Source organism: Oryx dammah, unplaced genomic scaffold, assembly GCF_014754425.2.
Source record: "Oryx dammah isolate SB20612 unplaced genomic scaffold, SCBI_Odam_1.1 HiC_scaffold_17, whole genome shotgun sequence".
NCBI lineage: Eukaryota > Metazoa > Chordata > Mammalia > Artiodactyla > Bovidae > Oryx > Oryx dammah.
The window spans coordinates 73523854-73551454 of NW_024070201.1; the positions used below are offsets into that span (position 1 = coordinate 73523854).

A 27601-nucleotide genomic window follows, 5' to 3' on the forward strand; every position below is an offset into this window, starting at 1 on the left:
GACTCCACCCTCTTCCTTTGTATCCACAACCAGTCCCCAAGGCCTGGCTGGGTCGGCCCCACCCCTCCTGCCACCCACGGTTGCAGGCCTCCACCTTCCCCTTCCCGTGCCCACAGGCCCCTTGAGATGCGGTTTCAAACAGGCCCCTCCCCACCACCTGTGAGACACTGCTTGCCTGGGGCGCGATGGCCTGGTGGATTTGGCCCTGCCCGCTGCTTGGGCGCCCTCCCACCCCGGCAGGGCCGTCATGCCACTGCAACAATCACTTGTGCTGTGTTTTTGCACACACAGCCTCCACCTCCTGTCTGCCTGCTGAAAACAGATGAAGTCTCAGCAGTTTAGAAGCCGGCTTGAGCGGAGGGCTCCCTGACTAGGGCGCCCTCCGGCTGGGGCGGACAGGCAGTCTGACCATGGTCCGCGCATACTTCCACCGACCGCAACAACTCGGCGCATGGAGGCATCCACACACCCGTCCCCCCGGCTGTCGAGAGTGAGGGCGGCGAGCTGGGCCTGACTCGCTTCCACACACAGCATGAGCCCCAGAGCACAATACCATGCCCAGCCAAAGCCGCGGGTCTCGAGTGGTGACCACCCAGTGCCTTCGCCCCGGCCCGGGACCAGGACGGGGCTTCTCAGAGGCACTTGGGGAAAGCAGTCAGGGACAGCCGGCCCGTCCCAGGGTGTCTGGGGGCAGCAGAGGCACAGCTGACACAGGGCAGATGGAGCCCTCTCAGAACCCAAGTGGCTGCCCGACCGGCTGTAAGCTCCAGCAGGAGCATGCGGTCTGCTCATAGCACAAAGGCAGCAGAGACTGAGGGAAGGGAGACCAGGCAGAAAGACAGCAGCCGCCATGCCCAAATCCCTGCATGGTGCCTCCAGGAAGACCACGGGGGAGACGCCGGCTCATGCCCTGTGAACCCGCACGCGGCGGCTCCCAGCCCTGTCAATCTTACCACTGCCTAGGGCCGGCCGCAGCGCTGGCTGGGGCCTGACGTCCCCTTCCCACAGGAGAAAGGCCTTCTGCTCTCGAGCAGGGGTCAGGGCTCGAGGTGCCCCTCTGCACTGAGGCAGGCCCACCAGCACCACGCTCCACCACAGAGCAGCTGCCAGGCATCAGCCCCAGCAGGGCGTGGGCCAGAAGACCCAGGGGCAGCTGTCATCCACTGTCTGGGTTCAGCCTTGCTGGCCGTCAACAGGGACCAAGAGAGAAGCAGCATTTACTCTCGCAGCTGCCGTGGCAAACAGCTTCCCGTGCTCCTGAGGTAGGGCTCCAGCTTTCCAGGCTGGAGAAGCCTGCGTCCCGGTCCTAGCGGGGGCATCCTGGCCAGTGATGAGGTGCGGCGTGTGCTTCCTTCCCCTCAGGATGCGGAGTCGAGAGGGAATTAAGGGCGCTCTAGTGGAGACCAGGGCTGTGTGCGGAGCCCAGCCAGAGTGCAGGAGCCGGGCGCCCCGGGTCGGGGGCATGGAGCAGTCACAGGCGTGGACGCTGCCAGAGTCAGTTTTATTAGGGCAAAGGGGCCCAGAGGACTTGAAGAGCTGAGGCACCCCCTGCCCCTCCTCATACCCCACTTGCGGAATGTCCGTCAGCCCCAACTGTAGAAATAAATTTTCTGCCAGTTGGGCAAGTAATCCATGAGCGGCCCTGCAATGACAGAGAGGGGAGCAAGTTCAGGGCTGAGGGCCAGACTCCAATCCGGCTCTACCCAGGGCCCTCCTGAGGCTCCTGTCCGCCTGGTCAGAGCCCCCGCCCTCCCACCTTCCCCGCCAGCATCAGAGCTATCTCTGGCCATGTTTACAGACAAAGAGTTTCAAGCTCACAGAAATCACACAGCTGTCCCGCTGTCCCTGTGGGTAGCCCTGGCCCAGGGCCTCTCTGCTGAGGGTGCCTCTCCAAATGGCCAGCAGGCTTCATTCCTCCGTACAGTCCCCGGCCAGCGAAGCTGGTCTCATGTCATTGAAGGAGCTGTCACCCACCCAACCTGACCTCTGTGCTCCCTCTCCCAACTGTGCCAGGAGTCAGATTACAAGGAGGTACAGGGAGCCGAGCCACACAAAAGCTCCGTGATGGTAATTATCACACTCTCATCCCACGCTTACTTGTGACCAGACCAATGCCTGGGACGTGGTCTGCCAGGAGCTGGAGTAGAAAGAGGATCTTGGCCCTGCAACAAAGGAGTAGCCTAAGTAGGGGGCCTGGGTTCCTGCAAACCCAGGCGTGTAAAACCTCTGCAGACCACCTGACTAAAGGCAGTGCATCCCAGAAGCCAGAAGGTCACCAGGTGCATCAAGGGCACCCTCGGAGACAGAAGGCTCTGGTCCAGCCGTCCCCAGCCACACACCTGGGAGGGTCACACCTCAGCCCACCGCTGGGAGGCAGCCCAGAGCCAGAGACTATATTGCCTGACAATAAGAAGGGGGAAGGAAACTTCTCTCCCCAGACTATATCCCAGAGGTCCTCGGCACCCTGCCCCTGTCCTCTGGGGGACAGGCTCTGGGCCCTCCTCAGTCTGGGCCACTGCTCTAAGGGTGCTGGGCTGGTCAGGCTGGCAGGAAGACAGGGCAGACTGGAGGCCTGCAGCCTGGGAAGCCACCTCTGCAATTAGGTAATCCTCAATTCAGAGCGATACTGGGGCTGCAATGCTTCAGTGCAAGCCATCTGTGGGCAGAGGTCAGGATCCACCAAAGTCTCCAGAGCGTCTTCTCTGGAGTGTGGAAAAGGGTTTGGCTGTAGAACCTTGGGAGCCTTCAAACTGATCTGAAAATAGAAACTTATTTTCATCGAGGTGATTATTAAATCTGACCTAAGCTTACTTTCTACCAACTCAGAAAATAAACAGAAGTTGTATGTACAGAATGTTAAGTACGATTCCAACGATCACTCCAGCCTTTAAGCAGTGTTCTTGTTACGACCTGGACAGAGTGGGTCCCGGGAGCCTCTAGCCTGTCTCATAGCCCCAGCCGCAGTATGGGGACCCCTCCTCAAATCTCAGTCTGACCTCAGGTGACCTCTTTGGGAGACTTGCCCCCAAGTCACCCCTGACTCACCCCCAGCAGGCCTCTCTGGCTAGGAGCTCTGGACCCTCTCAGGGTATGGAGGGAGGGCTGGGTGAGGCAGGGACAGGCCAGGAGAGAGCATGGGTGTGGGAACTGGCTGGCTGGGTGGCTTCATTTCAGCTGCCCAGCCTCTTTGAACTTCAGTGTCTCATGTGAGCAGTGGGGAATAACCCAACTGTTTAGGAAAGTGGGCGAGCAAGCTGAGGATGGGGAAAGTTCATGCCCACGGTCCCTGGGGCCCTGCCCTCACCTGCCAACAGCAGCTTAAGCAACACACTGGGCAGATGGCCCCAAGAAATCAGGAGTGAGCACACCCAGGGTAGCACACGGCAAGTGTTCCGTGAACCCAGATCGGGGAAGGAGGGAGGGAAGGCAGGTGTGAGCAAGCCTGGGGAGCCAGCCCACTTCCCCACCCCTGCCCCGGGAGGGGGCGCTCCGAGTCCTTACTCGGAGAAGCGGTCGTAGAAGGGGGAGCGCAGCAGGTAGTAGAGCAGCAGGACGGTCCGGCGCCGCAGTTCCAGCCGCTCCCGCCGGGTCAGGCCCTTCCTGTCGCTCAGGAGGCTCAGGCTGGGGGAGGGGACAAGGTTCGGGCCAGCGACAGCAGAGGCAGGGACCCTGCCTGCCCACGTGAGGCCAGGCCTGTAGCACAAAGCCAGACGGAGGGAATGGGGCCCCCAGGCAAGCCCGGCTCACCTGGTCACATCCACGACACCGGACAGGAGCCAGGGTGTCCACGACCGCTGACCCCAGAGGCCCAGGCTGAGCACTGCCGGCCACGGCGTTAAGGATGTCTCTGGCACACGGCCCGGCCTGCCTGCCCCCGTCTATCGCAACCCGGGCCTGGGCTAAGGATACAGTGCAGCAGAGGCCGGGCGATATGCAAGGACTCAGCGATGGTCTCCTGCAGCCCCAGCGGGGTGGGGGTGACGCCCAGCTCCTCCTGATGCTGCGGGGCCCCCCAGTGCCTGGAGTGCAGGGACGGAGCTAGAACACAAGGGCAGCAGGTAAGAGGCTGGGCCCGAGGGCTGGGGCGGGGGGGTGGGCAGGCAGTGACGAAAGCCAGGCCCTCAGGCCCACGCTGACCTCAGCACTGAGCTATCTCATCCAGCAACCTCCCATACTTACTGTTCTGGAGGGTTCGCACCACCCGGTTTGACCGCTTCCCCACATATGACTGCTCCTGGCTACCAGCGCTGTGGTCACCATCTAGTGGGAATAGATAAAAGGTCTTACTGTCAGAGGGACATGTGCAGAGCCTACAGGTGAATGCAGGTGCAGTGAACGCTCATGGGCTATGGGGAGAATGGATAAACCTGTACTAAGACAGCAGCTGAGTCAAGGACACCATAGCAGAGGCTGTGCCTGAGACCTGTCCATAGCGGGGAGCATTCTGCAGCCCTCCCCAACCTGGGGAAAGGCCAGTATCACCTGTGCAGATATACCAGCCAAGAACTAAGGCCTCCTAGGCACTGGAACAAGGCAGGGGGGCTGGTGGTCCATGGGGACCACAGCCAGAGAGGCTGTATCTGGACTTCCCCAGTGGCCCAGCGGTTAAGACTCCATGCTTCCACTGCAGGGGGCGCAGGTTCCACCCCTGGTCAGTGAACTAAGATCCCACAGGCTGTGTGGCGTGGCCAATAAACAAAAAAAGAAGGAGGGGAAGGGCGTATCTTCTGAGAGCTTTGCTTTCAACATGACCATGAAAACAGAACCGAAGACCTGCCCCCAACTCAAAGTCAAGGGGGTAAAACCAGAGGCCAGCAGCTGATGGGCCCAAAACTCTGAAGGGGCGCATCTGCTGGGTACCCTGCCTCATGAGGCTGTGCTCTTGATACAGAGCCAGGCCCAAAGACAAGGCTGGCAAGACCCCTGCTTCCTCCTGATGCTCTGTCCCCTCTTCCCGCAGCCCGTAACAATGACTGAGGACTCCGACATCAGAAGCTCTGAGTTTAAGCTCTCATCTGGCCTCTGACTTCATCATTCTTTCTCTTCTGTAAAATACCAGTATAAGACGATGACGACAAAATGAGTTGATGGGGAGAGGTGTGCTCCACGGTGACAGTGCGTAGGTCAGCTCTCATCTACCAATCAGCCCCGTGCCCCATTCCACTCCAGAGTGGGCAGGCACTTACCCCGGGACCGTGCCTGGGTCTCCCTGTCCAGCGGAATGATGGGGGGTGAGGTCTGGAGGCCAGTCTTGAACCAGATCAGCAGGAACATCCGAAGTACAGCCCTGGGTTGGGAGTACGGCAGGGCTGGGGAAGGGGGAGGTGGCTAGCTGGCAGGGGTCCGGGCTGCTCTATTTAACACCATCGGTACAGCTGGTCTCAGTGACCCCCCACCCCAGGCCGGCCCTCCACAGTCCCGACATACTTGGCCAGCTGGATGAGGGCGATGACGAGCCAACGTCCTACTTCACCCCACACCTTGGTGGCCCCCATCTCCATGAACACCTCCACACACTCCAGCACGCTCAGCCATGTCAACAGCTTCTGCTGGGACAGGGACTGCAAGAACCCCAGGCCAAGAGGTCAGGAGGCCCCCCTGGTTTCAGCTCCTCCCGCAGGGGACACCTCTGACAGGACACGTAGATGTTCCTCTTCCCAAGATTCAGTGCGTAAGCCTGAGATCTGCTGCTGGGACAGGCGACTCTACCCTGTGAAACCCAGTCTTTTCAACTGATAAGGGGACACTGATGCCTGGACTTGTCGCCCAACAGCTACAGGCACAGGTGGATGCAGCCATGTCTCGTACTCCACGAGACCATAACGCGTGCCCCAAACACGGGCTGGTGGTTACTATTTTGTTCCTGAGCTGCTTCACAATTCTTACCACGGGTAATTTTTTCCGAAGTTCCTTCCGTAGGATTCCGTCATTGAGCAGCACAAGCAGGTTAGAGGCAGAGTACACTGAGGGGCAGAGAGTGGCCTTGAGAGGCTGGCTCTGCAGCCTCCAGCCCCTGCCCCTCTCCCTAGAGCAGCAGAGATCACCTATCCCCTGCTGTGCTCAGCCACCCACACACTATGTGGAAACAACAGGTCCTGCAACCCACTTCCTCAGAGCTCTCCACTCCCCTCAAAGACCTTTGTGTGAGCAGCTAGAACAAGAAAGGATGGTTTGATCTCTATGACATACCAGCTACTGCCCTGCTGAATAGCACTGGTTATCCAGCAGCCCAGAACTGCCCATCATGCTCCAAAGAGACATGGGAGGTGCAATCACCTCCTGGCCTTTGCTCTCTCTGCAGCCTGTCCTTGAAATTCTCTTCCATCCCTACCTTTTAGAACCCAGCTCATCCTTTCAGGATCTGTGCCTCCTGTACTGACTGGGTAAACACCACTGAGGCAGTTACAGTCTGGGCATTCTGGAATTTGGGAGATTGGGATGTGAATCCTGGTTGAGGCCTTCGGTGGCTGTTCCTTAACCTCACTTAAACTTCTGTTCCCTTAACTGGACAAGGAGAACAATAACAGTACCCACTTCACATGACTGTAGGGAACATTAACGGAGCAAAGGCAGAAGAGGCGCTTGGCTCAGCCTCCTGACCAGTCAAGGTCCCCAGACATATCTCTCAACTATGGCGGGAGAAGTGGCATACGCGACGGTCTGGGACAGTGGACGCTGGACCCCTGTCTGATTCAATCGCAGAACTGGATGATCTAACGGGAAATCTAGGAAGCCCTCTGGGAAGCCCTCCCCCACCCTCTCGCCTCCCACCCACCCCAAAGCCCGGCTCACCCAGCTCTGACAGCTCGTGCGAATCGGCGAAACGACCTGGAGAGAAGGCACAGAAGGAGGCGCCGGTGAGAGTCTGCCTCTCCCTGCTGCTTCGGGTCCCTGGACATTCCCTCCCTATGCCCTAACAGGAACCTGGAAGGAACTCCTCAAGCACAGCGATCACTACCCAGGCTCCGCAGGGAAGGGAGGGGGAGGCAGGTGGGGTCAGAGGTCAGAGATCCGAAGGGATGGGTCAAAGGTCAGGGTGGCACCTGCCAGCAGGTAACTGAGGCCGCGCACTGCCGTCTCCAGCTGGGCCGTGGCGGCCGGGTGACGAGTCACGTACTCCTGGTAGCGGAGGCCCAGCAGCCGCAGCTTCTCCATCCTGCCCTCGGGACCGACAGACCCACGGACCTACAGCGATACTGGCTACGGGGCCCTGCTTCCTGCGCCCTCCTTCCTGCTTCCGGCGCTAGGCCCGCCTCTCTGCTGCTTAACTTCCGCGGGCCAGAAGGACGGTGACGCGAAGAGCAGTTGAGGCATCCTTCACCCCATTTCTTAAATCACCTCCCACCAGGGTAGCGTTAAGTAACCGCGGGCCTAATCCCGCCCTTCCTAACTCCTTCAGGTCATTGGTTCACACGCTCTCCGCCCCCGACCCCGGCGGCCCCAACCTGCTCTTCCGCCTTCCGGATTTGCTGCCTTGCACCTGCGCAGTTACAGCTCCGGGAAAAAGCTGCGGCAGCCTGAGCAGTTAATTCTGGAGTAGGGATCAAGAGCCTTTCCAATAGAATGCCGAGAGGCTCGAACGGGAGCACTGGCTTTTAAAGGGCTTGGGAGGCAGCGCCCACAGAGGAGCCTTCTCCATCAGACTTGGGCGGGTGGGGAGCGCGGGGACAGCCTAAGGACAATCGGACTGTGTGCAGGCGCGCGTTTGGCCCCTTGCCTCGTCGCCTTACTTCTCCCAGAGGTAGTGCTGGGGAAACTGAGGCAGCGAGAAGTCCAGCCTCCCACGCAGTCAAGATCCCCCTGGCCAGCATCGTTAGTGCCCCGGCTCCCACAAGGAGCATGTCCTCCCTCCCGCCGCCCTCCCGCCAAATCGCGCACCTGAACTCCCATCTTCACGGAGAAAAGCCTGGCCTGGGCTTCTGCTCTCCGCTCGGGGTGACCTTAACGAGGATTTTCCCTTCTCTGGGCCTCGGGTTTCCCCATCTGTAAAATGGTTAGAGGGCAGACGGGCTCTTTGAACTCGGGATCAATTTCACAGCGCTTTTTGGCCCTCCGGTGCATCTTCCATCTCTCAACTGCTTCCCAAGAAATGAGAACTTCTCCAAGGAATCTCTTGCCAAACGGGGTAGCCTCCCTGGAAGGAAGTCGCGGCGGGAGAGAAGCTGCCAGAGGTGGAGGGAACGGATGCGCGGAAGAGGCGGCCGCCGATTGGCTGTGGGCAAAGGGGCGGGGCAAGGCTGGGGCCCAAGGGGCTGCGCCGTTGGGGACCAGGGCAGAAGGTTTATGGTACTCTGAGAATAGTACAGGATGGGAAAGACTAGAGATCTCTTCAAGAAAATTAGAAATACCAAGGGAACATTTCATGCAAAGAGGGGCTCGATAAAGGACAGAAATGGTATGGAGCTAACAGAAGCAGAAGATATTAAGAAGAGGTGGCAAGAATACACAGAAGAACTGTACAAAAAAGATCAAGACCCGGATAATCACGATGGTGTGATCACTCACCTAGAGCCAGACATCCTGGAATGTGAAGTCAAGTGGGCCTTAGAAAACATCCTACGAACAAAGCTAGTGGAGGTGATGGAATTCCAGTTGAGCTATTTCAAATCCTGAAAGATGATGCTGTGAAAGTGCTGCACTCAATATACCAGCACATTTGGAAAACTCAGCAGTGGCCACAGGACTGGAAAAGGTCAGTTTTCATCCCAATTCCAAAGAAAGGCAATGCCAAAGAATGCTCAAACTACTGCACAATTGCACTCATCTCACGTGCTAGTAAAGTAATGCTCAAAATTCTCCAAGCCAGGCTTCAGCAATATGTGAACTGTGAACTTCCTGATGTTCAAGCTGGTTTTAGAAAAGGCAGAGAAACCAGAGATCAAATTGCCAACATCCACTGGATCATGGAAAAAGCAAGAGAATTCCAGAAAAACATCTATTTCTGTTTTATTGACTATGCCAAAGCCTTTGACTGTGTGGATCACAATAAACTGTGGGAAATTCTGAAAGAGATGGGAATACCAGACCACCTGACCTGCCTCTTGAGAAATCTGTATGCAGGTCAGGAAGCAGCAGTTCGAACTGGACGTGGAACAATAGACTGGTTCCAAATAGGAAAAGGAGTACGTCAAGGCTGTATATTGTCACCCTGCTTATTTGACTTATATGCAGAGTACATCATGAGAAACGCTGGACTGGAAGAAACACAAGCTGGAATCAAGATTGCCGGGAGAAATATCAATAACCTCAGATATGCAGATGACACCACTCTTATGGCAGAAAGTGAAGAGGAGCTAAAAAGCCTCTTGATGAAAGTGAAAGAGGAGAGTGAAAAGTTGGCTTAAAGCTCAACATTCAGAAAATGAAGATCATGGCATCCAGTCCCATCACTTCATGACAAATAAATGGGGAAACAGTGGAAACAGTGTCAGACTTTATTTTTTGGGGCTCCAAAATCACTGCAGATGGTGACTGCAGCCATGAAATTAACAGACGCTTACTCCTTGGAAGGAAAGCTATGACCAACCTAGACAGCATATTCAAAAGCAGAGACATTACTTTGCCGACTAAGGTCCATCTAGTCAAGGCTATGGTTTTTCCAGTAGTCATGTATGGATGTGAGAGTTGGACTGTGAAGAAGGCTGAGCACCGAAGAATTGATGCTTTTGAGCTGTGGTGTTGGAGAAGACTCTTGAGAGTCCCTTGGACTGCAAGGAGATCCAACCAGTCCATTCTGAAGGAGATCAGCCCGGGGATTTCTTTGGAAGGAATGATGCTAAAGCTGAAACTTTGGCCACCTCATGTGAAGAGTTGACTCATTGGAAAAGACTCTGATGCTGGGAGGGATTGGGGGCAGGAGGAGAAGGGGACGAATGAGGATGAGATGGCTTGATGGCATCACGGACGTGAATCTGAGTGAACTCCGGGAGTTGGTGATGGACAGGGAGGCCTGGTGTGCTGTGATTCATGGGGTCGCAAAGAGTCGGACGCAACTGAGCGACTGAACTGAACTGAACTGAGAATAGTACAGTATTTTACTTAATCCTCTCCACCAGATATTATCTCCACAAGAGCAAAGGATCCGCTTAAGAACGCCCCGTCAAGATTGGAATCCTGGTCTAGTCTGAGCACAGAATCTGGGCATTTTAACACACCTCACCAAGAAATCACAACCCATCTTTGAGCTGCCTCCCTAAGTCTCCCCCCAGCTTAGTTTTCTTCTTTTTCAGACGGGGGATCTAACTTCCCGCCCTGCCCCTGCCAGGGAATGAAGACTCAGGGAGATGTGTCCAGGGCCCCAAGAGTGGCAAACCTCCTGGGGAACAGAGAGGTGGCCATGGGCATCATCTGCATTAGTTTTCACTACTTCCTGGGTGCCAGGCTCACTCATACTTAACTCCTCCTAGTAACTTGGCCAGATTGGTATGAATTCCATTTCACAGATGGGGAATAAGAGGCCCAAGGAGGGGAATGAACTTGTCTTAGGTCACACAGCATGGCACTGGTCAAAGAGACCACAGTGAGGGTCTCCTGTGACAGGGTCCTCTCTTCTCCTGCTCACAGCTCAGCCAGAGCAGTGACTGTTGAGGCCGCTTGGTCATAAATCAAGTTAGCAACTGGGATTAAGACTAGAGCTCAGGGCATTTGGCTGGGGCTCTTCCTTCCTCCCTCCCTACATCCCCTGCCGTCTCAATGAACTTGTTCGCCAAACCTCATCAGCAGTACTCTGGCCCCTGGAACTGAGGCTAGAGACGCAGAGTGAGGAAGGGGAAGTGTGGAAGGCAGAGTGAGAGAGTGAGGAAGGGGGCTGTGCAGGGTTTCTTTGGCCTTCCCAGGGCTGGTGGTTCTAGTGCTTCTGGGGAGGGAGACGGGCATGGGAGACAGAGGATCGCACCCGCCACCCCCACCCTTGGACAGACTATAAGGGACACGGGCTGGAGGCTGTTTCTCTTCCCTCCCTCAGGCCAGGGAAGGGATCAGGAGCTCAGCCAGGTTGGCAGCAGCACAGCGGCCTGAATTTCCTCTCTAGATCTTGTGCCTCATTAGGTCCCAGAGACAAAGAGGGTCGTGTGTACAGGAGGCACCCAGGGCAGCCCTGCCCTCCTGGGCCCCTGCCTGAATTTGGTCACCTGGGCTGGGCTTTGAAGGGCCTTTGGGCAAGTTGGACCTGATCCTGTCTCCTTCACTTTGGCCCGAACCACAGGGGAAGACAGCTAGACCAGTCCAACAGGTATCCTGAGGTGGACACCGAGGCCCAGAGAAGGGGCCTGGGTGGTCTAAGGTCACGTGGAAAAATCCTGGTAGAGCTAGGTCAAACGAGGCCTCTGGCCTAAAGACCAGCATCCTTCACACGCCCATGCCTATCTCCCTTTCCCCGCTCCACACCCCAGAAGAACTTCTTGAAGGCCCAGCAAGGATCTCAGCACCTCAATATCCCCCTGAATGATAGTGAGGGGTAGGGCCAGTACCGTGAGTGACTACCGTCATTCTGCAGACCCAGCTCCCTGCACAGACTCCCCGATCAGGCCCTCACAGGGTACCCTATCCACTCCCCCGCAGTCTCTGCTGAGGGGCCTGGGGAGGGATTCACTCACACTCATCCCAGCTCTAGGCTAGAAATGAGGCTCAGGGGACTGAAGGTTCGAAGCTCCAGGCACATCAGCGGACTCTGCCTCCCTTCATTGCTCAGTTCCCAGATGTATGAGGAGCCGCATCAGTCTCCATAGTAACCGCTGCCCCTGGCCTCCAAAGGCCCAAAGCCAGCCCTTCCTTGCAGACCCCCATTTCCCAGAGAAAGGCATCCTGGCCTCACAGAGGGGGGTACTTGAGGCGAGGGGGGCTGGTCTCAGGCTGGGCTGCTCTGCCACGACTTCTTCCCGGGCTGGGGCCTCTCAGACCCTCACTTGTTACAGCTGGAAGTTGGGCTGAAGGACACTGCCCGGACCCCTCCCTTTCCAGGTCACACTGCGGCCCATCCGTGTTCAGCACATACTCACAGGCCCTGGTTGGGTGCTAGAGGCCCAATCCGATGAGTAGCTACCTTGTAGGGGAGACAAGCTATAAACAAGTCAGTGAGGTTTCCTTTCGAGAAAAACTAGGAAAACAACAAACCAAGGAATGTGGAAGGAGAGGCCTACCTTGTGAGAATCTGATAAAATCCGGGAGCAGGAACCTCAAGGGCAGGTGCTGGGACAGGAAGCCCTTAGGGAGGAGCCGCGCTCTGCAGGGTAGAGCCTCAGGAGGGTGTTCTAACTGGTCGCTTCAGCTCTGCCTGGAGAACCCAGCCGGTGTCACAGGACTGACATGGTTGATTGCTGCGAGGCAGGGGAACCTCAGCACAGGGCCTAGAGCAGAGGACAGGCGTTCCAGCTCCATCAACTGTGATGGGTTGTTGGCGGCCCGGAGCGCCCCCCAATCCCTCCAGGGCAGGAGAAGACAGAGATCCAGGCTGGGGGGTGGGGGCCTGGCACAACCACGACGGTCTAGGCAAGGGCTGGGGATTTTCGGCGCTGCCCAGGAGGCCCCTGGCCAGCTCCTGGGCGGGAGGGGACCTTCTCAGGGCGGGTTTCTGCCCCCAGGCCACCTGCACTGAGTGGGGGCGGAGCAGACCAGGAGGAAAGCTGGGACTCCAGGTGCCCCGCGGCTCCTGGGCGGGTCTTGGCCGCCGGCACCGCCTCCGCCCCCAGAGCAGGTGTCCGGACCCCCGCCCCCAACCCCATCCCGCCAGGCCCTTCCTTCCATCCCAGTCCCCTTTCCCTTATTCTGGCTATTCCTTTGATCCTGGGCCTGGGGACCCTGCCCCTCCTGCAGGGGAAGGTTCGCGGGACAGGGAAGAGGGGGATGGGCTCAAAGCAGGTAGTTTTGGAGGTGGTCCTTCACGGGTGGCTGCCCCCAGCCCTCCGGCCACCCCGAGGGTTCCCGCATTTCCTTCCCCGGTGTAGGGGCTCCTGGTAGCGGGGGCAGGGCAGCCCTTCCCTCCTCCTCCCCTTGCGGGGGGGGGTCTCCCCGCCCCTTCGGACTCAGCCAAGCGGAGGTGAAACCTGAACCCAGGTTGGGGGCGGGGCTGGCTCCTGCTCGGACGGGGCTGGCCTGCTCTCCACCTCCAGTTTCCCTGCACCCCAGCCAGCTTCTGAGAGAGTAAGGTTGGGGACCCCACGCCCCTGGAGCAGGTGAGGTGGCGACTCAACGGCGGGAGAGAAGACCGGGTGGCCGTCGGGCCCCGCCGCCCATGGCTGACCTCGCCTCTCCCTCCCTGGTCCACAGGGCCCGCGATGGAGCCCACAGCCCGGGGTCGCGCCCCGCAGTGAGGACCCCTGCCCGCAGCCATGCTACTCCGAGGGCGCCCCCGGGCGCTGGGGGCCGCAGCGTTGCTGCTGCTGCTGCTGATCGGCTTCTTCCTATTCGGCGGGGACCCGGACTGTGAGCTCGGCGGCGAGCGGGAGGCGAGGCGGGGCGGGGGTGACCCGGGATCCGTACCCGGCTCGCCAACGCCACGTGTACCTCCAGACGGGCGGCCACGGTCACGGGGGGCCGCTGCCTTCGATGGAGACCCACCGGCAGACCCCGGGGGCCACAACAGCTCGGACTGCATCCCGCCGCCGCCGCCGCCGCCCAAGTGCGAGGTAGGTAGGTGCGCACGGGCCCTGGCGGCGGGAATGCCAGGGTCCCCCCGCGCCCCCAAGCAGGGACCTGGACACCTGTGGGAATCCCAACACCTGGTGTCGGCTCTGACACCGACCAGCCAGCCGGGGGCGCCTCGGGTTCACACCTGCCCTTCTCCTGGCCCTGGCCTCCCTGTTTGGGAAATGAGGGGGGTGTACCCCGGCTCCGTGGAGCCCCCCTCCACACTCCGGCCTAGCTCCGATGCCAGATGGGGCTCCACTGCCCTAGGCCGGGTCAACCCAACCCCAGGTCCTTCCTGTCCGGAGCCCGCCGACCTGCTGCTCCCTCCCCAGCTCTTGCAGGTGGCGATGGTCTGTGCGGGACATAACTCCAGCAGAGATGTCATCACCCTGGTGAAGTCCCTGCTGTTCTACAGGTACAGCCAGGAGTGTCCCTTTCCTCCCTGGAAGGAGGCTGTGAGAATACCCTGAGCTGGGCAGGGAGAAGCTCGTGATAGCCACCAGTGCCTCCACTTCTGAGCCCCTCAGGGTGGGGCTCTGGTCCCTTGTAGTTCCTTCTGGGGCCCATCTGCTTTCCTCCCTTGTGCTTCCTGAAGGAAAAATCCACTGCACCTTCACCTGGTGACCGATGCTGTGGCCAGGAACATCCTGGAGACGCTCTTTCACACGTGGATGGTGCCTGCTGTCCAGATCAGCTTCTACGACGCTGACGAGCTCAAGGCAGGAGCCCCAGCCTTTCTGCCCCCTCGTTCCTCCCAGGGTTGTGGGTATCAGTGGGAGGGCAGGCTAGAGCTGCATGGGACCCCCAGTCCCATCACCTCCTCGGAAGCGCCAGTCCTTCACCCTCCTGGGCACGTCACCCCGAGTATGTTCCGACACTGGTAAGCCCTTCTCTTGCGGGCTCATGCCCTGTGCTTCCGCCCACAGCCCCAGGTCTCCTGGATCCCCAGCAAGCACTACTCTGGCCTCTATGGGCTAATGAAGCTGGCGCTGCCCACTGCCCTGCCCCCCGACCTGGCCCGTGTCATTGTCCTGGACACGGACGTCACCTTTGCCTCCAACATTGCAGACCTCTGGGCACTCTTTGCTCACTTTTCTGGTGAGAGGTCTGGGACCCCACCCCAGTCAGCCCCCTTCCCTGGCCCATCCAGGCCTCCCTGTGGCCTAGCCCTGAGCTGAGGTCAGTGGCAGCCTCAGACAGCTCTCTCGTGCCCTCCCTCCCAGACAAGCAAGCGATTGGTCTCGTGGAGAACCAGAGCGACTGGTACCTCGGCAACCTCTGGAAGAACCACAGGCCCTGGCCTGCCTTGGGCCGGGGATTTAACACAGGTGGGGACAGTGTTGGGGGTGGTGCAGGAGGGCAGCCACTGGTCCTTGGGCCCCTGGGGCTGGTTAGAGCATAGAATGCATGGGAGGCCCTCAAGAACTGTTCTGTAGAAAGAACACTGGGAGAAGAGCCAGAAATCACAGTTCCAACCTGGGATGATGATGCTGGATGACTTTGGCCAAGTCACTTGATTCCGCTGAGCCTGTTTTCTCACCCATTAAATGGGGGTGATTTTCCCAGCCCTGGGACCACTGAATCTGAGAAGATGGTTGTGGGGGTGCTTTGTAAACTGTGCTTTGCCTCCCCTTCACCCCGAAGAGGTTTAGTTGTGGACCCAGTGAGTCCACACTCACGTCTGAGCAGTCAGAAAATATTAACACGGCACAAAAACAAACATTCAGAAGACACCTTCAGGAGCCTCGGCCCCAGGAGCTGGTCATCTCAGGTGGGCATGACAGCCTTTCCCCCCGAGCAGGCGTGATACTCCTACGGCTGGACCGGCTTCGGCAGGCTGGCTGGGAGCAGATGTGGAAGCTGACGGCCAAGCGGGAGCTCCTCACCCTGCCTGCCACCTCACTGGCCGACCAGGTCTGGGGGCGCCGGAGGGCGGTGGGGGCGGGCTCTGACCCGAGGTGTGACGGCGACGGTCTCTGCCCAGGACATCTTCAACGCTGTCATCAAGGAGCACCCGTGGCTGGTGCAGCCCCTGCCCTGCATGTGGAACGTGCAGCTGTCAGACCACACACTGGCTGAGCGCTGCTACTCAGAGGCCTCTGACCTGAAGGTGAGCCGGGCGGGGGTGCTGAGCGGTGGTGATGGGCTCCCGTTCCCTCTCGCCTCCCCCCACCTCCCGGCCCCTTTCCATGCCCTCTCTGATCCCAGGTGATCCACTGGAACTCACCAAAGAAGCTTCACGTGAAGAACAAGCACGTGGAATCCTTCCGCAACCTCTACCTGACCTTCCTGGAGTACGATGGCAACCTGCTGCGGAGAGAGCTCTTCGGGTGCCCCTGCCCGCCCCCTCCTGGGGCCGAGCAGGTAAGAGGGAGCCACCTTCCCTTCCCTCCCCTCAGGGAGGCTCTGCCCCACCCAGCCCCTGCTCCCGTGGGACCTGGCCTTGTCCAGGGCTTGTCCGCCTGCCCCAACCAGCCTGCCCTCCTCTCCCCGACGACCTCCCAGCTGCAGCAGGCCCTGGCACAACTGGAGGAGCAGGACGCCTGCTTTGAGTTCCGGCAGCAGCAGCTCGCCGTGCACCGCGTGCATATCACCTTCCTGCCCCACAAGCCGCCACCCCCCCAGCCCCATGACGTCACCCTGGTGGCCCAACTCTCCATGGAGCGGTGAGGAGCCGAGGGCAGCCCCAGAGGGCACGGTGCGCGGTCTGGGAGTTTCGAGAGGAGGGTTCCACTTGGTGGGAGGGAGAGCTCTTACTGCCTGATGCTTGAGGAGTTCCAGGAACTGGAGACACTGGAGAGACGGTAGAAGGAGCTCAGGCTGTGGGGATCACCCAGGTGTCGGGAAGCTGCCCTCTGTAGCTGTGGAACCATGGGCAAGGCTTAATATCTCTGGCCCTCAGTTTTCTCATCTGTCAAATGAGAAAGTACCCACCTTGTGGGGTAGCTGTGAAGATGAAATAAGAACAGTTCGAAAAGTGCTTGGAAGGGGCTCAGCAAGCCACTCGAGGGGGCTGTCCGTGGCCGTGAGCGCGGGAGGCAGCCCGGGCCTCCCCCAGGCTGACCGCCCTCCTCACCCCAGGCTGCAGATGCTGGAAGCCCTGTGCAGGCACTGGCCGGGCCCCATGAGCCTGGCCTTGTACCTGACAGAGGCAGAGGCCCAGCAGTTCCTGCATTTCGTGGAGACCTCGGAGGTGCTCTCTGCCCGGCAGGACGTGGCCTACCACGTGGTGTACCGGGAGGGCTCCCTCTACCCCATCAACCAGCTCCGCAACGTGGCCCTGGCCCAGGCCCTCACGCCCTATGTCTTCCTCAGCGACATCGACTTCCTGCCCGCCTACTCCCTCTACAACTACCTCAGGTGGGCCGGGCCAGGGGAGAGCCATGGCACATGGGTGGGTGTGGACAGGGTCGGGGGCACCCATGGGCCCTGGCAGGGGCCTCCCTGCTCCTTCCTGAACCCCAGTCCACGCTTCAGGGTGCGCTGGCCCCAGAAGTTGGGTCCTACATCTAACAAAAAGAGAACCCCTGGGCCCAGTGCTGGAGGCAGAGCCCCGTCCAGTTCTCTCCGGTTCATGGGGTGCTCCCTCCTCAGGGCCTCCATCGAGCAGCTGGAGCTGGGCGGTAGGCGGAAGGCGGCCCTGGTGGTGCCTGCGTTCGAGACCCTGCACTACCGCTTCAGCTTCCCCAGTTCCAAAGCCGAACTGCTGACCTTGCTGGACGCTGGCGCTCTCTATACTTTCAGGTGGGAGAGGCCACCGGCCTGCCCCTCCCTCCCAGCGCTGCCGTTCCCCACACTGACCCCCATCAGCCTCCAACTGGCTCCCCGTCCTACCCTGCCCCCCACAGGTACCACGAGTGGCCCCAGGGCCACGCACCCACAGACTATGCCCGCTGGCGGGAGGCTCAGGCCCCGTACCGTGTGCAGTGGGCAGCTGACTACGAGCCCTATGTGGTGGTGCCGCGTGACTGTCCCCGCTATGATCCCCGCTTCGTGGGCTTTGGCTGGAACAAGGTGGCCCACATCATAGAGCTGGATGCACAAGTAAGGGGCACCCTGCTGTCTCCAGCCTTGATCTGAGAATACCTCTAGGCCCAGCAAGGGCTGCCCCGTTCCCGGGTGGCTCAGGGGTAAAGGAAACCCACCTGCCAATGCAGGAGACACAGGCTCGATCCCTGAGTTGGGAAGATTCCCCAACTCAGGGCAACCCACTCCAGTGTTCTTGCCTGGGAAATCCTATGGACAGAAGAGCCCGGCGGGCTCATCTGTGGGTTCATAGAGTCAGACGTGACTTAGCAACTAAACAGCAGGCCCAAGGGGCTCACTAAACAGTGGCACACTGTACCGTGAAGGGCCCTCTGCAGAACTCAAGTCTCTGACTTTGGATGAATCTGCTCCCCCCGCCCCAGAGCTGCCACCCTCCCCAAGCCTACACAGTGACTGTCCCCCCGCCCTCCCCCGCGCCCCCAGGAATACGAACTCCTGGTGCTGCCCGAGGCCTTCACCATCCACCTGCCGCACGCCCCAAGCCTTGACATCATCCGCTTCCGCTCCAACCCCACCTATCGGGACTGCGTCCAGGCCCTCAAGGACGACTTCCACCAGGACTTGTCCCGCCACTACGGGGCTGCTGCCCTCAAATACCTCACTGCCCTGCAGCAGCCCCGGGGCCCCGCCTGACCTCGCGGCTGCCCACCGTTGTCACCGTGGCTCTCACACACACTCCTTGCCGACCGCAGGAGCAACCCTGCCGCCACCCCGCCCTCCTGCTATTTAAATTATTTAAGGTCTCTAGGGAGGGGCTGGGGGGAGGCATCTGTGGCGTGAGGCCCGGGGCCTCCCTCTGCTGCTGCTATTCAGGTGGGTCTAGCGTTCCTCGGCCCCAGCTGGTTTGGGGCTGGTTCCTACATCCTCTCAACCATAACATCCCTTTTTCGTTAAGTTTTAACAGCTCCTTTTCTCGTTCCTCTTGGTTTGGGGCGTGAGGCAGTCAGTAAGCCTGGGGAGGCGCTGGATCTGTCGGGAGCCCAGCAACGGGGCCCCCCCTGGAGGCTGGGGCTGGAGTCTGTGTATCCTGTCCACCCTCCCCTGCTGCAAACCCAACACCATGAGTCTGAGAGATTTTATTTGGCTTTATTTAGTAAAATGTTAAAATAAATAAATACAAATTGATCAGCTGCTCTGTATCCCCCCCACCCCCTCAAAACAAAACTCAAACAAACAAAAACAAAAACTTTGAAGCACAAAACTCCAAATACAAGTTCTACCAAGACTGAAATCACAAAGGGCTTGGACAAGAGACAGGTTGGGAGCTGGCTGGCACTTTTCTGCTCAGAGCTCACTGGCCTCCGGCGGTCCTGCCTGACTGCAGCGTACCCTGGGCTGAGGACCCAGCAACCCCGGAGAGAGGGGCAGGGCTCAGAGGCTGCTGTGGGGCTGGTGGAGTCCTCAGGGAACGAGAGCCTTTGCGAGCGGAGAGTGAAGAGAAGTTGTGAGCCCTGCTCTTTCTTTACAAGGGCTATTTTCACAAGCTCCACTGGGGCTCTCTAAACAGGGAAACTCGGCTTCTTCCCCTGTACTCTGGTGGGAGGGTCACCCTTTGCCTCCTGGAAAGGAGCTGACACTGGGGACGTCTCTAAATCGGAGAAAGTGGGTCTCCTGTTTCTTGCCAAGGGTGCCCAGCTGAGAGGCAGGGGTGAGGTCCACGGTCTTCCTTTCTACATAGAGCAAGGTCACCTCCATCCAACAAAAGCCACCGAATCTGCAGAACCCAGGGACTGGAAGACGTACCCGGGCCCCCATTCTTCCTCCTACCGAAAAGCTTTCTTCCCCTGGGGTAAGAGTCTCCTAAATTAAGCCCTTTGGATAAATGAGAAAGACTAAACCCTAAAAGGGAACGTAGGGAGGAAACCGCTATGAGTGTGCTGTGTGGGTCGTCGTGGTTCAGGATGAGAGCCCAAGAAGGCTCTGCTGGCCCCAGGAGTAGGTGGCAGAGATGGCTAGAGAGGCAACTGCACACGCAGAGACTACAACGAGCTGGAAACGCGGTCGTCCTCACGGGAGAGGTGTGGGGCGAGGAGCTGCGCCCCACTCCCACGCCCTGTTGAGCCTGAGACAAGAAGCCACAGGGACACAGCAGGCCTGCAGGGACACTGGGCGCTGGGTGCGAGCCAGAGGCCGCCACGGCCAGGGTATAGGCCCCACAGGCTAAGGCCCGTGAGGGGCTGTCTTGAGGGGGGCCTCCCTGTCAGGCATGACCGACAGGCTTGCCCCAAAAGGGCCCAGTAAGGAAGGAAGAAAGCAGAACTCTGGATGAGCTCAGCAGAGGTGAGACAAGACCCAGCAGGCTCTCAAAGAAAAAGGAGCTGCAGGCCACACTGGCAAGAACACGAGCAGGGAAGATGACAGCAACATGACCTCACTGCCTCCAGGGCACGTCACCTTGGCCTGGGACTGACAAGAGGCCCCTTGATCCAGCCCAAGCTGGCAGCTGGATCAGTCCCAGCCCCGACCAGTCACTCCCCTGCCCTCAGAAGTTGTCAGTAGAGGGAAAGCAGCGGAGAGGAAGAAGGAGGTGGGATGGTCATGAAGGTGTGTCTCGGGTGGTCACAGGGACCCTCGGGTCTGGAGGGACGGGGAGGCTCTTCTCTTGGCAGGACCATGAGGAGGGACACTGGTGACCAGGGCCTTTTCTCTGCAGTGAGGGGTGTCTGGCAATTTGAATCCAGAATGCAGGTTTGGGGGCAGGGCTGCAGTTTTTCACTCCGTCATCCTAGATGACTAGCACAACAGCTTACATCTTAACTTGAGAAGAATCCGTACCCCAACCCTCGGCAAGGTCAGAGTGTGACTGCTCACAGCAGCCTGCAAAACCCTGGTCAGTTAGTTCCTAACCCGGCCACCCACCCCTGAGAACCCCCGGTGGCTCCTTCCTGAGCAAAAGCCTCTTCTTTCAAGAAGACAGGTATTAAGCGGCCACCTCCTGTTTCTGGGCCCAGACAAGTCTGATGGGAGGGCTCCAAGACAGGGCGCACAGCCCACCTCTGGGCTCTGAAGCTCCGCCAACCATTCATCCAACTAGTCCAGGCATCTCCCAAAGCTCCCTGACTAGACATAGCACCTTGGTTTTTGCATGAGCAAAGGGAGCGCCTTCCTTTCCCACTCAGGCAACCTTGCAGCAAGGCCCTGACTCTCAAGAGGCCGGTGCAGCCCCTTTGTCATCCCCTCTTCTAACAAACATCCCAGGAAGAGGAACGGAAACTGTTGGTAGAGAAGAGACACGTTTTACATGAAAAGGACTGCTCTGCAGCAGTCGCCTTCAGGGTCCATCTCTGTCTCTCTGGGCCTCACTAGGTGAGGGAGAGACGACTGGTCCCTTTCTGCCCCCTCCTAGACTCTGGCCCTTACTGGACACCGGGTGGGCTTGGGGGAGATGCTCTGGGAGTGCCCAGGCAGAGTCTCTGCTTCTCTCCTGGGGCCAGACGTGTGCCATGGGCAAAGGTCTCCAGCAGGAGGGCACACGTGACAAAAATTCATTTTCCACGAGGCAAAAATGATAGAAATGGTCCAAGCCTTTCAGAACCCTGGTTTTCTCAAGAAGGCGACAGGCCAAGCAAAGGCAAGCACAACGTTCTAGCCAAAGGTCACCCAGGAAGCTTGTGGGTGGGCAAAAGGGGGTAAGACTCCCATCTCCAGTGGCCGGAGCCAGCAGGCAGAGAAAGCAGCTGGCAATGCAGATCTCTCTTCAAAGGTGTGACGACACGAAGGCCGCCCAGGGACGCCCTCGTCTCAGAGACACCCTGTCCCCTCAAGACATCTCACTCTCTTGTCCTCTCTAAGCACCAAGGGCTGATGCAGCCAGCCTGCTCCCTGCACCTGTCAAAGCCGGGGTGTGTGGGCACCAATGAGCTTCACTGGCCATTTCCTTCAAAGCTGTCCCCCAGGAACTCGAAATGCTGGTGGCTGAAAGACCAAGAGCAGCACCAAAGGAAGGGATCTTATTTAGGCACCAGCCTTTTGCTCCAGCAAAACCCGAGGAGACAAGAAGCAGGGCCCTGACACCATCCGCGCTCCATGTGGGCTCCAGAAACATGAGCCCCACTCCCTGCACCAAGCAGGGAGGACAGTCTTTTCCAAGGAGGGGAGGATGGTGGGAGAGCTCAGCCCCTGCCTTTCAGGGCTGCAGCCATCTGGAGGACAGAAATCACGGAGACTAGCCCACCAGTCTTGAGACACAAACACAGCAAAATGTCATCATGATCAGCAGGTTCTGTGCTAAAAAATTATAACTACACAGCATTTTCTCCAGTTCTGACACCTTTTTAATAGAAATCACTGTTTTTAGGAAACAAATAGCACTTTTGTAATTTTTTTTACAATGTTTCTTACCTTGATCTTAATTTAAGTAACACTAGGAAGACCTCAATATCTTTTATTTTCCTTTTTAATTAAAAAAAAAAAAGTTGTTGTTGTTGTTTTTTTCCCCAGATACAAAGATTTTTGCCCTTGCATAAAAAAACAGTGCCCCGAACGATGACACAAGGACTCACACAGACTCACTGGACCTCACTGACACTATGATTCCTATTCTACCATGCAAGGTCTCGACTACCCTTAATTGGACTGTCAGCCTGAAAAACAGCTTTTCTATTCCTTATTTTAGTTTTTGTTACCAAAAGTGTAAAATAAACAACAAAATAAAACTTTTTTTTTAAAGAAAAAAGGAACAAAAACAAAAATTTAAAAAAAAAAAAAAAGAGAAAAGAAACATCTCCATTCGATTCACACACACCTGGGTCGCGTGCTGCTTCACTCAGGATCTTCTCTTCTTATAAATATAGAAAAGGGATGGAGCTTGTTTTCAAGTAAAATCACCGATCCACCGTTTTTCCTTCCTCGACACACACACACACCCTTCTTCCCTGCCCCGGGCAAGGGCCACCTGAGGCCTGGTTCTGCTTGTTCTTGGAGAGGGAAGGTAACCGGCTCACTCATGGGGATGGCACCAATTTGCCAAAGCAGGGAAGGAACCTGGGGAGTATGGGGGCGCCCAAGGTTGGGAGCAGGGTGCTCCGGAGAAGAACCGGGTGGCTGGTTCTTGGTGTCCGTCTCTCCGGGCACGGTGCCCTCTCCAGACACTATGAAATACTGCTTATTCGGTACACTGTTCCCACCCCAGCTCCCTCCCCTCCCCTCCCCCACCCCTCCTCTGGGCACTGGGGTTGGTGAAATCTCCCTTTCCTCTTTTTGGTTTTATAGTAGTGAGAGTTTAGAAACAGAAAGCCCACGCACTCTTTGGACTTGTCTCTCCACCCAGACAGACGGCTCGGCAAACAAGGGTCTGAAACCTGCTCTCCCTCCGCCCGGCCCTGCTTCCCCACCCCGACCAAACAAAAACAAACCCATCGTGGCTGTGGAGGCTGCTGCAGGCACACACTGGTGTATAATAGAGAGAGTAAATATATTATTTCACTTGGCATGGTGCTGGCAAAGAACCTCCAGCTGGCACTATTTCATGTAACATGGTCCAATCTTTGCATGTACACACAGAATAAGAAGGATCAATTGGCAAACTCTGGTGCCACCTGGCACAAGCATCTTCTCTCTCTCTGGAACCAAAGAACCAAAAGAATTCTGTACTTTCCAGAAGAACTCCGGCTCGGCTCTGCTAGAGTCTTCAGTGTTTTGCTCTCCTTGCCGCCGGGATCTCGTGGCTTATCCTAGCGGGGCTCTGTTATTTAGTCTCTTCCCCCGGGTTACAGTTCGCTGTGCAGCTCTGGGAGGAGGAGGAGGGCGGGGAGGGGGCCGGCGTGGAGGTGCTGGCGTTGGCAGGGGGCGTGCAGTCCGGGCCGTTGGAGAGGGGCCCCACAGTGGCCTCAGAGTCTACAGGTTTGGAGAGGTCGATGCCGTGGATGAGGCGGATCAGCTGCTTCACCTTCTCCAGGGAGCTGTGCATCTCCTTCTGCCGGGCCAGGATGGTGTTCTTCATCTCCATGCATTTCTGCAGCCAACGAGAAGGGCAGCGGCACTGAGCCTCCGGCGGTCCTGACAGGCCCGGCAGCCCTCTCCCTGTGGGCTAGGGTGCAGCCCTACACCTTGCTTTGCTCCACCTCGAGCGGGCGAGCGGGCGCCGCTACTCAAGGGAAGGAGGAGGCCCGAGAAGCAAGAGAGAGGGAGCAAGCGAGTGGTTTCAAAGCCCACTACTTGACGCTAGGACTTACAGCCAAACATGAATCACCGCTGTAATACTGTAAAATGAAAGGCATTTTAAAAAATGGCTGTCACAGCTGAGCTGAAGTTGCTTTGAGCAGGCCTGGGTACACTTCTACCTTGCTGATATGCTCTGGACTGAGCTGAGCTTTCCAGGATAGACACAAGCCAGTGGTATCTGGAGTCAGTTTAAGGGCCTACTGAAGACCACTGGGACAGTAGGAGTTCAGAGGCAGGGCCCTAAGGCGGGATATTCACTGATATTTAGCAGAGTCAAAGACTGCAGCCAAGAGAAGGCCTTCTGCTCGGTCATGGACAGGTAGCTGTTTGCCGTGTTGTATGAGGGCAGGAGGAGAAGGGGACGACAGAGGATGAGATGGCTGGACGGCATCACCGACTCAATGGACATGAGTTTGGGTAGATTCCGGGAGTTGGTGATGGACAGGGAGGCCTGGCGTGCTGCGGTTCATGGGGTCAGAAAGAGTGGGACACGACTGGGTGACTGAACTGAACTGAACTGAACTGATGAGGCCTCCCACACCTGCTGGCTTCTGTTCTAGGCAGGGAAAGTGATGTGAAACCTGCCAGCCACAATGGGCAGTACAATGAAGAAGGACAGCAAGACTGCCACCTGGCATCCACAAGGGCTGGGGCCACATCACTGCAACAAGAGGACCTACTCAGTGGAAAAGGGACCTACTCAGTGAAAAAGAAAGCCTGCTCCGGTCAGGAGGAGCCTCTGAATCTCTGCGGCAAACACAGCTCTCCTTCCCACCTGGTCAGCCAGGCTGGGTGGTGTTTACTTCCAGTACTCATCTCCAGAAAGCGCTCCTTTTCAAGCTGCGCAGGGGACCCTAGAGAGGTGATCAGCAGGGTGTGGGAGAGGGGACAGGAGGGAAGGCCCTGCAGACGGGCCCGCTAGCTAGCTAGAGCAACTGGGAAGAGTTACACATGGGGCCCTGGTCTGCTCAGGTGGCTCCACACTCCTCCCAACACACTCAGGAGCTCACTGGGGTGCTGGCTATACTCCTATAGCTGCTACTTGACCTCTTCAAGTAACAGAGAAAATCTGGAGACTGAAAATCTCTCAGATCAAAGCCAAGAGGATGCTCCAGAGCTTGGCTAAGGCACCATGTACCAACTGGCCCCCTGTACCTGAGGACCAACCTCTAACTGGAGGCAAACTGCAACCGCCTAAGGTAGCAGTGTCAGTAAGCTTAAGGAATGCATCAACCCTTGAGAGCCACACGTCCTCTGACGCACAGGTGGAGTTCTGCATCTCTGTACCTGTCACTGAAGGCATGAGGCTGACTTACACTTATAGAACTGCTGAGCTGTTTCACCTTCTGCTCTAGTTGTTCTCGTTCTTGTTTTAAATCTGAACTCCATTTAAGTAATTTCTGTTTCTCTTCTTCTTTTGCTGGGAAGGAAAAAAAAAAAAAAAAGGAACTTAGTCCCATGTGCCATCAGTACACAGAACCTGCTCACCTGGAGTTTCTGTTCTACATGTAAAAGGACGCTAAGAAAACTGTCAGTGGCTTGGGCCTGGCATTACATATAAGATCTCACTTCTCAATTTTTCTCCCCCAAAAGTACTATAACCAACATTTTATTTCATTCAATAAAGCTTTTCATGTGTAATTTTAAAGTTCCCTTTGAAAACAAAACAAATACTGTCAGTACTTTTAAACAAAGGCAGGCTCACTCAAAAGGCAGTATGGATAATTCTTTACCTGCTTTGTAGGCGATATAGGAATGAACAATTGCTAAAGTTCCAGGCCATGGAATTGCTTCTTCCTTCTTCAGCATCTGAAAAGATTTTCAAATTTTATCCTTGAGAAAGAAGTATAAGCACACATCCCCTGTGTAACAACAAGCAACAGTGTCTGTCACTATTGGCAGACAAAATCCAGGAAGGATTTATGGTGGCAGTATGGTAAAACCCATGGCTATAGTTTCTGGACTACGAAGTTCCAGTTTACCAGCATGAGAGAATAAAGGTCACTGGCAGGAAGAGCCAAGCCACCTGAGCCCCAGTGTAGGCACAGGTGGGGACTGGGCTGGGCGTTCCCCACTTTTCAGACCTGCTGCATGACCCTCAGCTACGCCCTGTGGCCAGAACCATCAGCACACAAGCTGTACATCTGCGTGATGGCAGCACCACAGGTAGGATCATCCCTGACCTGACACGGGCTGCCTATCTCAGTTTTAGCTTATATGTCCCTCAAAGACAGCCTGATCGAGGAAATTAAATATCAACCCCAAACACTGAAGTATAATCTAGAGCCCATGAAGAAAATTATCAGAGAGTCACAAAGCAGCATCAGTATGAGGACTGTCTCTACTACATCACGGAGACAGGAAGGACGAAGACGAGAGATTTAAAGGGGGAGACCAGAAGTCTCTCGAATCAGGATTCCACAAAATCGAGCAGGGCTCCTAAAGCTTGCTGAGTACTGGGCTTATTTATTTACTATTTATATGCTTGCCTACTTTCAAAAAGGTCTCAGGACAGCTTATCATAAAAACATAAAGACATACATGAATCACTGAGAAAAAAAAAAATCAGAAACTAAACAGAAAGGGGAGGGAAGGAGCACTGTTTCTCTTCTTTCAAGTGCATTAATTAAGACAGTACTGTATAGTTAGTGCTCTGATCCTGATGAGAACACAGGTTAAAAGTAAAACCGTTCTTATTTGAACTAAATGATCAATTGCACATTCTCCTTTAAGGATTTTATTTCCAGAGTTTCAACCATATGCTGAGTTTGGACCATTTTTAGAGAATGAGGCACAGTACTGTGGAGTTTTAAGGGTAACAGAAATAAAAAGATACATCATTTCAAATAGAGAGAAACAGTTAGGGCTTCTCCGCCTTACGTGAGTCACTGCCTCATGAACTGAGGACCTCGGAAAGGAGAAGCTATGCAGGTGAGGGCTGTCCTATAGGTAAGGCAGACATGGCCTGGAGAGCTACCGGAGCGGGAAGAGACTGTCCTGTTCCCCCAGATGACAGGGGAGGGGGGGTCTTTCTCGTCCTCTCTGACCCACCCCACAGTACCTGGTCCTGACATCTGGGACAGATCCACATGCCCTTGGGAATCGTTTTCAGAGGAGGGTCTAAGCAGTCCAGATGATATACACGGGAACACGTGTCGCACATCAGCAACTGGCCACTTTTTCTGCAAACACTGCAAAAATCTTCATGGATATCACCCTATGACATTGTGAGGAAAGGTAAAGAAAGGACAAAAAGGTAAAAGCTGAATGTTAACATGCACGTTCTGAATACACATAATAAATGTTTTAGGACAATCAGCTGTGCCCCTCCAACTCATTACAAGCGTGCTCAGGAAAAGCAGGAATTACCAATGGTGCAAGCCCCCGACCTGGTATATACAGTTGGGGCTCTCCAGGTGGGGCCGGTATTCTTGAGAGTTTACAGGAGACTGTAACTCTGTAGTCACTCAGACCAAAATAAGCTTTAGAGGCGACAGCTCAGCATTTATGTTTTAGTACAGTCCAACCCACAAATCATAAAGTTGAAAGACCTTGAAATCCGTCCATCAAAGTGTTCCACAATACAATAGCAAAAATTCCCATTACCTATCGTTTTTCAGGGAAGTTTAGAAAAATTGGAAAAGACAGACAGACAAGAAATGGAGGCTTTTGTTAAACACTTTGGTTGTTCTGCGAGGAAAACTACAGTCAAAATTCACACGGGAAAGGATTAAGTCGGGAGCATGTTAAACTCCTATGAGCATTCTAA

The 27601-nt window shown here is 56.6% G+C and overlaps 3 protein-coding genes across 17 annotated transcripts in view; 1 reads left to right on the forward strand and 2 right to left on the reverse strand.

The window, feature by feature from the left end:
- Window positions 1–1480: 1480 nt before the first annotated feature.
- Window positions 1481–7868, reverse strand: PEX16 (peroxisomal biogenesis factor 16). The gene is made up of 11 exons (XM_040259098.1): window positions 7044–7868; window positions 6793–6828; window positions 5887–5963; window positions 5428–5561; window positions 5187–5287; window positions 4180–4260; window positions 3910–4038; window positions 3748–3820; window positions 3502–3621; window positions 2098–2162; window positions 1481–1642 (listed from the first exon to the last, which is right to left on the reverse strand). Exons 1-11 carry the CDS (start codon window positions 7153–7155, stop codon window positions 1584–1586), a joined length of 987 nt encoding a protein of 328 aa, XP_040115032.1. The 5' UTR covers window positions 7156–7868; the 3' UTR covers window positions 1481–1583.
- Window positions 7869–12751: 4883 nt separating this feature from the next.
- LARGE2 (LARGE xylosyl- and glucuronyltransferase 2) lies at window positions 12752–18795 on the forward strand. Its single transcript, XM_040259081.1, has 14 exons — window positions 12752–13169; window positions 13264–13622; window positions 13956–14038; window positions 14219–14342; window positions 14550–14721; window positions 14847–14951; window positions 15425–15537; window positions 15608–15733; window positions 15832–15987; window positions 16129–16289; window positions 16705–16983; window positions 17218–17367; window positions 17472–17667; window positions 18094–18795. Exons 2-14 carry the CDS (start codon window positions 13326–13328, stop codon window positions 18301–18303), a joined length of 2172 nt encoding a protein of 723 aa, XP_040115015.1. The 5' UTR covers window positions 12752–13169; window positions 13264–13325; the 3' UTR covers window positions 18304–18795.
- A 3244-nt stretch (window positions 18796–22039) lies between these two features.
- PHF21A (PHD finger protein 21A) overlaps window positions 22040–27601 on the reverse strand; it is a 185197-nt gene continuing 179635 nt past the window's right edge. For all 15 annotated transcript variants that reach the window (XM_040259085.1, XM_040259083.1, XM_040259088.1 and 12 more), the window contains 4 exons: window positions 26894–27049; window positions 25566–25641; window positions 25149–25252; window positions 22040–23623 (listed from right to left, as the gene is read on the reverse strand). In XM_040259085.1, coding sequence (XP_040115019.1) covers window positions 23357–23623; window positions 25149–25252; window positions 25566–25641; window positions 26894–27049 — 603 coding nt within the window. In that variant the 3' untranslated portion in view covers window positions 22040–23356. The remainder of the gene's footprint in view (window positions 23624–25148; window positions 25253–25565; window positions 25642–26893; window positions 27050–27601) is intronic.

Coding starts and splice junctions, on each gene's coding strand:
- LARGE2 (XM_040259081.1), top strand. CDS start 13,326: ATGCTACTCCGAGGGCGCCCCCGGGCGCTGGGGGCCGCAGCGTTGCTG. Junction 14,039..14,218: donor AAGTCCCTGCTGTTCTACAG/GTACAGCCAGGA, acceptor TGCTTCCTGAAG/GAAAAATCCACTGCACCTTC. Junction 17,368..17,471: donor GGCGCTCTCTATACTTTCAG/GTGGGAGAGGCC, acceptor TGCCCCCCACAG/GTACCACGAGTGGCCCCAGG.
- PEX16 (XM_040259098.1), bottom strand. CDS start 7,155: ATGGAGAAGCTGCGGCTGCTGGGCCTCCGCTACCAGGAGTACGTGACT. Junction 6,829..7,043: donor CCTCAGTTACCTGCTGGCAG/GTGCCACCCTGA, acceptor CCTTCTCTCCAG/GTCGTTTCGCCGATTCGCAC. Junction 5,562..5,886: donor TTCGGAAAAAATTACCCGTG/GTAAGAATTGTG, acceptor GGGTTCTTGCAG/TCCCTGTCCCAGCAGAAGCT.